We start from the raw sequence: 12,065 nt of genomic DNA on the forward strand, positions 1-12,065 counted from the left end.
CAGTGCTTGGCCTCTGTGCTGAGAATGCCAACAGTGGTGCTAATGGTGATGAAAGTTTGCATGATGTGGACATCTCTCTGTTAAACTATGGCTAAAAAGCACATTTATTTCATGTAGCCCATTGATTGGCCATGAGGTGGTAACAGGTGGTATTCACAATCTTGCCTAAAGAATAATTCTTAGCATTTATATAAAGCTTTACACATTCAAAGCATTTAGAAACATTAATTCTTAAAACTCCCCTAAGTGAGATGAGTATTGTTATCTCTGTTTACAGGCTTGTCTGCATGCAAGTTATACTGCTTTAACTATCTCAGTATTGTTAAAACAGTACAACCCCCTAATGTGAACACAGTTATGCTGGTGTCTTACACAGTATAACATATTCCCCTTGTGACGGGTTGGATCACAGAAACCCCCTTGGGAGCTGCCACCCAATGTGCAAAGACTACCCCTGCTTCTGTTTTCCCTGCCAGCTCAGGATTCCAGCACCCTGTCTTGCTGAGCCAGACACTCCAGTCTGCTCTAACAAAGACTCAGGGTCTGAATCACTTGTCCCAAAGCTGCAAGTTTACCTGAAAACCAGCTCACAGGAGTGTGCTTGTCTTTAGCACTCAGATGCCCAACTCCCAATGGGGTCTAAACCCAGATAAATCCGTTTTACCCTGCATAAAGTTTATGCAGGGCAAACTCATAAATTGTTCGCCCTCTATAACACCGATAGAGAGATATGCACAGTTGTTTGCTCCCCCAGGTATTAATACATACTCTGAGTAAATTACTAAATAAAAAGTGATTTTATTAAATACAGACAGTAGGATTTAAGTGGTTCAAAGTAGTAACAGACAGAACAAAGTAAGTCACAAGCAAAATAAAATAAAATGCGCAAATCTATGCCTAATCAAACTAAATACAGACAAGTTCCTCACCAGTTCCAGAATGCTCCCTTTTACAGGCTACTCTCCCTTTAGCCTGGGTCCAGCAATCTCTCACAACCCCTGTAGTCTGTCTTTTGTTTCAGTTTCTTTCAAGTATCCTGGGGGGGTGGAGAGGCTCCTTCTTTAGCCAGCTGAAGACAAAATGGAGGGGTCTCCCCCAAGCTTAAATAGGCTCTCTCTTGTGGGAGGGGACCCCCCTCCTCCCTCCTATGCAAAGTCCAGCTCCAGGATGGAGTTTTGGAGACACCTGGGCAAGTCACATGCCCCTGCATGACTCAGTCTTTACAGGCCGACGCCATTGTCCACATGGTATCTTGCATGTCTCCAGGAAGACTTCTTATGTGGATTGGAGCATTCCAAGATGCATTGTTCTCCAAGTGTTTCCCGATCAGGTACTTAACCTGGCAAATTCCTTCCTAAAGAACCTGACCAAATGCCTCACCAAGCTTACTTAGAAATCAAGCAAGCATACAGCCCATATTCTTAACCTTAAGTAGAAAATGGTATATAAGTACAAAGGATGAATAGATATAGTAGACCATAACCTTTACGGAGATGTGTTACATGGCACAGGCAGCACAAAACATATTTCAGTTATATCATACATACATTTATAAACACCCCCCCATAAAGCCTTATGGGGTATGCTGTCACACCCCTCTCCATACAGGAATAGGTATAGCAGGACAAAGCATCTTTATCCTGGTATAATGGGGTTTGTGCTGCTTTAACTTTACTGGTATAGTTAAAGCAGTACAACTTTTCAGTGTAGGCAGACTGTCAGGTATCTTTTTATAGTTGTATAACTACGTCCACATGAGGGGCTGTACCGGTATAACTGTTTAAGTAAAAATTCACACCCCTTACTGAAGTAATTACACCAGTACAAAAACAGTGTAAACCAGGCCATGCAGCTGTGGAAACTGAGCCAGTGGGGTGTAAAGTAGCTTGGCAAAGGCTACACATCATTGGCAGAGCCAGGATTAGAACTAGGCACTTACTGACAACTAATCTCAGGCTCATTCCTCCAGACCCTGCTGCCTATACTTAAACCTGTGACCTAATGGTGAAAGACTCTGTGTGTCATTATCAGTCTCTTGAGGTCTCCAGTCCAACAGCTGATTTTAATTTACAAAAGTTATTGCAAATTGTGTTGGGCTACCTTAATAAACAAAGAGATCATTATCAAGGTTTCTAGCTTTGCTTTGGGCCTTGCAACAACCAAGTACGCAACCTAGGAAATTGTTGCTTATATACAGACAGTAGCTGTTAAAAATAGAAAAGGAGGTATACATCATCCCAGATTTAAAACCTCATACTTAATTACATTCTGTCAGATCCATTTGAGAAAATTCATATTCATAGGGTGAAGGCAAGTGGAATTTAATTCTCATATACAGTTTAGATATGACAGTTTATATATGTTTAGATTGCTTTCAGGAAACTAAAGGATTGACTACTGCATTGCTGTACTTTCTGTAATATTCTTGGATCAAAGTTTCGCATCCATAGAAAAAATCAAACTATTGATGCTAATTAATTCTGGATGAACATTACTACTGTTTCATTACTTTATTTTTAACAGTATACACTAAATCTGTTACACCTTGCCACAGCCATTGCAGCTTTTTTATTATTAATGCCCCTTTGAGTCTCCTGAACAGAAATAGCACATGCTGAACTATGTTAATTTTTCTTCTATTTCATTCATTATCCCATGCTTTCCAGTTCACTCAATAAAAAGTCTTCTAATTAGTTTACCTGAAATAGATACATGAGTCGACCAGCTAAAGGATTGATGCTATTTGTGTCATCTCATGGATCTTCAATATGTCACAATACATGTTCATTCCCTGGGCCTAGAAACTGATGGCCTAAATCTTACTGTGGATTTTCCAAGATTGAGGCTTCATACAGAGGTTTCTGTAATACACAGTAGACTGAGGGATTGAACAAAGACTGTCAAATAAATTTTGTCTTGAGAGCTCAGACTGAAGTTGAACGAAGATCTTAGAATTAAAAAAAATGGTGTCCTCAGTCAAGGCAAACCCTTTTGTTACAGAAAAGCATATGTTGTTAAATAATTTATTAGTTCAGCTAATCATGCTTTAGTTTTTAGGGCTTATGAAACAAAAAATAATATAAATCACGAAGGTTCATGAAAGCATGCCCACTTGCAGATAATAAATGAGTCATAAGACTACTGCAAGGTCTTTCAGATGATTTTGAAGGTGTCTCAAGGTCTTCTTTACATGTGCATGTAACTCATTAATAGTCATTGAGATTTGTAAGCATAAAAAGGGAAGAATTTATCAATTCAGAAGACCTTAATTTTTAATATTTTATACATGTCTAAAAAGAGGTTGCACTGAAGAACGATAAAGAGAATCAGACCACCTATAGCCTGAGTAGATGTGACTAATAAAGTATATAAGCAGTAAACTAAAGTATCACTTAAAAATGTAAAAATTCCACTTGATCAAAACTTTTTAATTCAAGCCCTGGTATAATGTTTCCTTGCATTGATCATCCAGAGCTCTATTGCTTTGTGGTAATTTTTATTGCTAATTAGTAACAGAAATTTGTTATGTGTTTTGGTTGGAATTTTCTAAAGCACTGATGGGAATTAGATGACCAATTCCTATTGACTCTCAATGGGAATTGAGTGCACCTAGGCCCATTTGAAAATTTTTACTTTGATTTATATAACTATGTATTTGAAAGTATTTTTTCATAGTATAGATACAGAAGTGAACTGCTTACAAAATATTTTTTAAAATGAGAAAATAAGTGTAGGGCTTTAAATAGGATTTTATTTCAAATTTTACATACACCTCTACCCCGATATAACGCTGTCCTCAGGAGCCAAAAAATCTTACCGCGTTATAGGTGAAACCGTGTTACATCGAACTTGTTTTGATCCACCGGAGCGCGCAGCCCTGCTCCCCCGGAGCGCTGCTTTACCGCGTTATATCCGAATTCGTGTTATATCGGGTCACGTTATATCGGGGTAGAGGTGTATTTTTATGTACTGTGTAAAACAGTAACTCAAACTGTTTCTTTAACTCTGAAAATGTGTGGTTGTTCATTGTAACAAAGTGAACCATTATATAGGAAAATAAGAAAATATATTTTACATTTCAAAGACAAAATACTACAGTATTATTGAATATCTTTAAACATGATTTTTACCAAAACTCTTAGATGGTACCACTTGCTTATCCTTTAAAATAAGTTATTTCAGTTCCTGTTTGCTTATTCTGTGCAGATTATGTAGAAGAGCAGTTTACTGGTAGTTGCAAACATATTTATTGCCATTAATTATATTTTAGCCAGCTATGAATAATGGTTTGCAGTGTTAGAATCTTCAATTTTTTCACAAGTAAATGTTGAAAAAAAGTTAATATTCATCTTTATTTTTTAAATCGTTCTCTCTTCTTCAGCAATGGAACCTTTAAAAATAACAACTTGCTTTTGTTTGCAATTTAGAGACAGTTAAATTTAGTTCCTGGACAGAAGGTTCTTTGATGTAAATTGTCTAAGACAGCTCATAATAACATTGCTTGGTGTTTTTCAGGCACAGTAGGGAAGGCACCAACAATACAAGCCAGCCAAAGTCCTGGGGGCTTTGGTGTTCAGGTCTCTGCAAATCAGAAAAACAAGTTGAATGACCCTGGAGGTGGATCTTTCAGGTAAAAACAAAAAACAACAACAACCCCCTTCCCCACACACACAATTTAGAATGGGCTTAACACCAGAGGGCAGTATTTTATAATAATTCCTAGATTTCCCATGCACTTTGATTGGATGGCAATCTGCTTATTTAGTTCAACTTTTTTTAAAAAAAGGAAAGACGCCAGATTCCCCCCCCCCCATGCAGATTTTAAAAAAATATTTAATAAACCTTACAAATCACTTTTGTGAATATGAATTATTTTTTTAGTAAAGGAAGCTATGTAGATGAGGTTTTCATAAGGGTGCAATACAGCTATTTTTATTAATCAGATTGTAACACTCATATGAGATGTACCTTGTTGAGATGATCCTAATTGTGACAGCAGGGCATACTGTATGTAAATAAGCTTGTGCAGGTCAGCTGCAGGTGTGAAGCCTAGGGAAAACTCTGTTCTTTAGAACTGAAGAGAGAAACTTCATTGCCTTATTTGCTGTTGATGTGATTTGTTTGCGTGGCACAACTTGGGGCATTCTTTGAGTTCCTGTAGTGGTCAGGAGCTGCAGAAGTTCAGCCCAGTAGCATAGGTTTATTGAGCTGCTGTGCCTGTTATTTTGAATACCCTTCAAACTTTTATAAATATTATTGTACGTTATAGGTTTTGAACATTTTTAATACTTGTAGTGGAAAGCTGGTGTTATATTTGCTGCTTTTATCGCCCTCCCACCTTCATTTTAATTTTGTTTCATTGATGTAAGTGCATTTTAATTCCTTTTAAAATATTGCCCTTTTTTCCTATTTATTTGCTAAAATGGGAAAGTATTTTTAGACTGTCACATTCTTCCTTTAGGATACTTACTTTGATCTGACCTCATCAAATCAGTAATTAATTGACAAGCTTAGACTTTTACAGGTAGAGTAAAAGAGAATTTGTAGGACGTTGTGAAATATCTCTGCTCTGAGGCATGTCAGCATTGCAACTAATAGCGGTAGTACTTAGTATTAATCTAGAAGCAAAATCATTCAATTTTTTATTTTCCAGTGCACTTGCCTCCCACTGAGTATTTAAATGATTTAAAATGTATGTTGGGTTCAATTGTACTGTCTTAATAAATATTTTTTGTATTAGTAAGCAACATAGGCATTTATTCTTCGTTAGCATGGCTTTCAATTTTACATACACCAAAAGGGACAGCATTTTTTTTTTATTTTTTTTTACTGGATGTTGTAAATTGTGCCAGGATTGATTCTTTCATTCACTTAGTTTATACGTAGAATATATTAGGTTAGTTGGAATTGTTAATTTTCCCTAGGGGAGAAGCAAATGCTCAAGGCACTGATTGATAAATCAATAAATCTTTAGTGAGTTTGGTAAATAAGCTGTCAAGGGTGTATGTCATTTTTCCTCTAGAGAACAAATTTTAGTCAGAATGAATGTGTTTGTTTTCTTGCATTGTTTTCTTGTTCAAAATAGTAAGACACAATGCTGAATTTAAATAAATCCACAGAATTGCAAGGATTTATTAAACAGTAGTAGAGATGGAGTTTTTTCTTGATATCTTAACAAAGAATTCTGTTGTTTGCATATTTGCATTTCAACCCCTAACCTCTCCTGAGGACAAATAGATGTCTGACTATTAAGCCTAAAGGCATAGAGCTGGAAATCTGTATTAATCCTCTGAATGCTGACTAGTTTTCCTCAACATTCCCAGCGTGTGTGAAGAATGTGTTTGTAGCCAGAAGGCAAACTGGCATCTAAGCGGAGCAAAAATTTTGAAAAATAGTTGTGTTATGTATAAATTCATTTTACCCTTGGTGCTTTATTATTGCATATTTGTTTTATTATTTCATACTCTTTCTTTAAAATAACTTACTTTAGTTTTTCAGTCTTATGGGCAAAGGGTTGGTCACTAGTAATAGAAATGTGAACTTTATTTTTCTAGACATTTTCTTTTAATCATGTAAACACTAAGTCTATCATATCTTGCTGAACTATTTTTTCCAGTATAAAATGTTGTTTACTGAAGTGAGTGTGAGGGATTTATACATGCGAGGCACATATGAACTGAGGGTTTCACAAATGGTAGCTTAGTCTTCAATATTGACAATAATTATTATGGTAAAAGTTAGATTCACAGTGCATTGTGGAGTGATGGTTAGTGCTCTATAGTTAAGATGGAAGCTAGTTTCCCTTCATAAGCCCAGTTGTCAATCCCCTAACTTCTCCAAAATAAAACCCACATAACTTCATATATTGTTTTATCTTGGGGTAAAAACTCATCCTGGCTAAAATTTGTCAGGGAAAAATGTGAAGTACCCCATTCATGTGTATGGTGTTGTTACCTGTGATGATACCTAAAGATGAACATTATTGCCATAGGCAGGCTCCAATCTTGTTTGGGGGCCTTTGGGTGCTACTATAATACCAAAAATATAATAGTATTTCCGAAGTATTGTATTTCTGCAATCGGGGAGGAGAGACAAACAGAAGTCTCCTTGAAATCCATGAGGGGCCACACCATTGTGATCGAATCTGCTACTGGGGTTCTCAAACTGGGTGTCCGGACCCCTCAGGGGGTCATGAGGTTATTACATGGGGGGGGGGTTGCGAGCTATCAGCCTCCACCCCAAACCCTGCTTTGCCTCCAGCATTTATAATGGTGTTAAATATATTAAAAAGTGTTTTTAATTTATAAGCGGGATTCTCACTCGGAGGCTTGCTATGTGAAAAGGGGTCACCAGTACAAAAGTTTGAGAACCACTGTGCTATGCTAATCTGCCAATTCTACAATCTTGGGAAGTATATATTAAATTCTTTGATAGTTGGATTTATAAATTGAGATGATAAATGGCTAACTGTAATGACAAGTGTTTGGAGATGCAATAGTGACTCCATAGTTCAGATTGCATTTACATTTGCACATTAAGCATGGTTTTCATTGTTTTTTGTTTGCATAAGCATAGTGAATAATATAGGTTATCCTCCCCAAATTTACAGCACTTACTCTTTGAGTACAGAATTAATTTTCTGAAAATCTGATTTTTTTCACTTCTTTGTGTACGTTGGGAGGGGTAATATTGTTGAATTGAAAGTTAGTGTGTTAGACAGGGTATTAGTGTTTTTGGATGGTTGAGTATCATAATGGCAGGGTGGGCGTGAATGTATGCCTTTACTTTGTTTTACTGGCTCTTAGGTGTTTGTGGTGTGAAGAAATATTCCTGAGCAATATCAAACCTAAGTTAACCAAGTATTTGTGGGAAAAAATGTATTAAGACTCTACTTAACACTGATTTCTGTGGCACGCTACTCCTCGCCCCATCACAACTTGACACGCATCTGTTTGTTCATTGACTATGGTTCCTTATCCAGTTTTCAAATCAGATGAATTCATTGTCCATATCCAAGCTATGATGAATTATGTTGTAAATAATTATTTGAGGGACAGGTCTGAGTGGAAAGAGTAACGCTTGATTGGATAGATATATTGTAATTAAATTAGGGCTGTCAATTAATCGCAGTTAACTCATGATTAATTCAAAAAAATTAATCGCGATTAAACAATTAATTATGATTAATTGCACTGCTAAGCAATAGAATACCAATTGAAATTTATTAAATATTTTGGATGTTATTCTACATTTTAAAATATATTGATTTCAGTTACAACACAGAATACAAAGTGTACAGTGCTCATTTTATATTACTTTTGATTTCAAATATTTGCACTGTAAAAATGACAAACAAAAGAAATAGTATTTTTCAATTCACCTCATTCAAATACTGTAGTGCAATCACTTTATCATGAAAGTGCAATTTACAAATGTAGATTTTTGTTGTTACATAACTGCACTCCATAACAAAACAATGTAAAACTTTAGAGCCAACATGTTCACTCAGTCCTACTCCTTGTTCAGTCAATCGCTAAGAGAAACAAGTTTGTTGACATTTACGGGAGATAACGCTGACCGCTTCTTATTTACAATGTCACCTGAAAGTGAGAAGAGGAGTTCGCATGGCACTTTTGTAGCTGACATTGCAAGGTATTTACGTGCCAGCTATGCTAAATATTGATATGCCTCTTCATGCTTCGACCACTATTCCAGAGGACATGCTTCCATGCTGATGATGCTTGTTAAAAAAAAAAAGTGTTAATTAAATTTGTGACTCAACTTGTTGGAGGAGAATTGTATGACTCCTGCTCCATGGTTTAACCTGCATTCTGTCATATGTTTTGTGTTATGGTAGTCTCGGATGACAACCCAGCATATGTTGTTTGATTTAAGAATACTTTCACTGCAGATTTGACAAAACACAAAGAAGATTCCAATATCAGATTTCTAAAGATAGCTACAGCACTCGACCCAAGGTTTAAAAATCTGAAGTGCCTTCCAAAATCTGAGAGGGACGAGGTGTGGAGCATGCTTTCAGAAGTCTTAAAAGAGCAACACTCTGATACAGAAACTACAGAACCCAAACCACCAAAAAAGAAAATCAGCCTTCTGTTGGTGGCATCTGACTCAGATGATGAAAATGAACATGTGTCAGTCCGCACTGCTTTGGATAGTTATCGAGCAGAATCTGTCATCAGCACGGATGCATGTCCTCCGGAATGGTGGTTGAAGCATGAAGAGACATATGAATCTTTAGTGTATCTGGCACGTAAATATCTTGCGACACCGGCTACAACAATGCCATGCGAACACCTGTTCTCACTTTCAGGTGACATTGTAAACAAGAAGCAGGCAGCATTGTCTCCTGCAAATGTAAGAAAAACTTGTTTGTCTGAGCAATTGGCTGAACAAGAAATAGGACTGAGTGGACTTGTAGGCCTTAAAGTTTTACATTGTTTTACTTTTGAATGAAGTTATATTTTTGTACATAATTCTGCATTTGTAAGTTGCACTTTTGTGATACAAATATTGTAGTGCAATCTCTTTATTAGGTGAGTTGAAAAATACTATTTCTTTTGTGTTTTTTCTACAGTACAAATATTTGTAATAAAAAATAAATATAAAGTGAGCACTGTACACTTTGTATTGTGTTGTAATTGAAACCAATATATTTGAAAATGTAGAAAACATCCAAAAATATTTAAATAAATGGTATTCTATTATTGTTTAACAGCACAATTAATTTTTTGAGTTAATCGCATGAGTTAACTGCGATTAATCGACAGCCCTAATCTCTACAAAATGTTCTTCATCGTTTCAGACATTTTGAGATGTTGGTATTGTATACCCTGCTTTTTTCCTTTATGTAAAATAATTTAAAGCAGGATTATAGTAACTATTCTCACAACGGGTACCTTACTCCACTAATAGTTCCACTGAGTACAACAGGACTAATTGAGGAGTAAGGTTCTACGAGAAGTCTGTAAAGTATTCATAAATCTGGCCATTAATGTTTTTGCACAAACTTTTTTTGGTTTCTATTCTCAATTTTTAGATAACTTTGGTAGTTTTGTCTGTTTCAAACGTGAAGTCTGTTTCAAACGTGATTACATTTCGTAGCAGAATTTGGAAAACTTTGCTGAGTCTTCTCGGAAAACCATCTAATCTAGTTAAAACAAGTTCAGTACATCCTGTTTCTCTGTAAATTAAATCTTGAAACTTGAATCTTGAAAACCTGAAATCATTCTGGTTGCTGTGCAGATTAAAAAGGAATTTACTCTTGCTGAAGTAGAATTAGTTTATTTCAGCTAGTATTCAGCTTTGCACTAATATAATAATTTTAATCTGATTTAAAATTATAGGGCAATGATTAAAAAATCTTATTTGCTGATGATGATAGTGGTCGCACATTAGCCTTTTAGGAGAATTTTAACTTCCTATTTTTTCACAGACAGTTATTTTACAATCTTTTGAACTGCACAAAAGTATGTGGTGGTAGATTTTTTTGTTTTTTAGCTCTCCATTCCGTTTTCAGATTTACTCCTTTTCCCATCCACCTCATGTACGTTTAATAATAAAAAAAGGAATGTTAAGGGACTGGGACTGTAATAGGGTGATCAGTGATCCAGCCCCGAGTGAAGTGTGACTAAAAGCCATCATCTGGCTGATCTCATTCATTATAGAAGACAGACCTGCCAGATTTAAAACAAAGAAACTGCTGTGACTGGCTATAGGGAACACTGCCAATGTAGATTTGTTTTATTTGAGATGGGATAGATAGGTATAGCGGTTATCTAGGTTCACCTTCCTTTTCCAAAGGCCCCATATTGTTCTGAGCTGTATTTCAGAGCTGGCTGTATGTAACCTCTGAACCTCATCAACACCACTCCTGGTGCTGCCAGAGTAATGTATTGTGGAACCTATGCCTATAAAGTGAGAATAAGATTCCCCTGAAACTCTGAGCTCACTTTTAATGTTGGAGGCCAACACCTGTGGAGTACAGCCATTGGTCCATGAACCTTTAAAATAAGAAGGTCTGTGTTAATAGTTGCACGTTCACAAGTAGACTTCATCCGAAGCTAGTTTAGACTCATGTTGGAATGGCCAAAGACAGAACATCTGAATCCTTCCCCAACTAAAGGCGTTGGCCTCCAACATTGTCACAAATCCTTTAATATTTAAAATAATATGAAGGGAAAATATATGTAAGAACAAAGCTCTGTTTACTCTCTTTTATTTCATATTTTAGAAATAAAAGATCAATTTTATAATTGAAATAAGACACTCCAAATTGGGTGACATGGTGGCATATTGGCATAGTCAAGTGATTGAATCAATCTCCTAGGACCTATCAATATCCTGCTATGATGTGCAAAGTGTCTTGTCCTGTTCAGATAGTTAAAATGGACACCGTCAATGATTTACACTCAAAATTGTACATTACTTAAAACTTTTGATGTAGGGCTTCCAGATTCTCTGCTTTTCCAAAGAGATATTTCAAGCTAGATACATGTACAATTTATTTCACATTACAAAATAGAAAGTTGTAAATATGTGTGGTAACTCCAGTTCTAATACCATATTTTAGTACAGGGGTCGGCAACGTTCGGCACGCGGCTCGCCAGGGTAAGCACCCTAGCGGGCCGGGCCAGTTTATTTACCTGCTGACGCGGCAGGTTCGGCCGATCGAGGCCCCCACTCGCCGCGGTTCGCCGTCCCGGGCCAATGGGGGCAGCGGGAAGCCTCGGCCAGCACATCCCTCAGCCTGCGCCGCTTCTTGCCGCCCCCATTGGCCTGGGACGGCGAACCGCGGTGAGTGGGGGCCGCGATCGGCCGAACCTGCCACGTCAGCAGGTAAATAAACTGGCCCGGCCCGCCAGGGTTCTTTCCCTGGTGAGCCGCATGCTGAACGTTGCCGACCCATGTTTTAGTACTTTCTCCAAAATAGATGTATAACCCGCTGGCAAAGTATGTGGCATGTCTACCACTACAAGTTGGTCTATACACTATAGCTATACACTATAGGCTAACACTATAGCCTACTCCCACCATCATATACTCCA

At 37.0% G+C, this 12,065-nt stretch overlaps 1 protein-coding gene across 1 annotated transcript in view; it reads left to right on the top strand.

Annotated features, from left to right (window-relative positions):
* Nucleotides 1-12,065, top strand: part of LOC135888686 (transcription initiation factor TFIID subunit 4-like) — a 207,145-nt gene that overhangs the window by 45,545 nt on the left and 149,535 nt on the right. Inside the window, exon 9 of the mRNA XM_065416440.1 lies at nt 4,516-4,630. Coding sequence (XP_065272512.1) covers nt 4,516-4,630 — 115 coding nt within the window. The remainder of the gene's footprint in view (nt 1-4,515; nt 4,631-12,065) is intronic.

The sequence above is a fragment of the Emys orbicularis genome, chromosome 14, assembly GCF_028017835.1.
Source record: "Emys orbicularis isolate rEmyOrb1 chromosome 14, rEmyOrb1.hap1, whole genome shotgun sequence".
Lineage (NCBI taxonomy): Eukaryota > Metazoa > Chordata > Testudines > Emydidae > Emys > Emys orbicularis.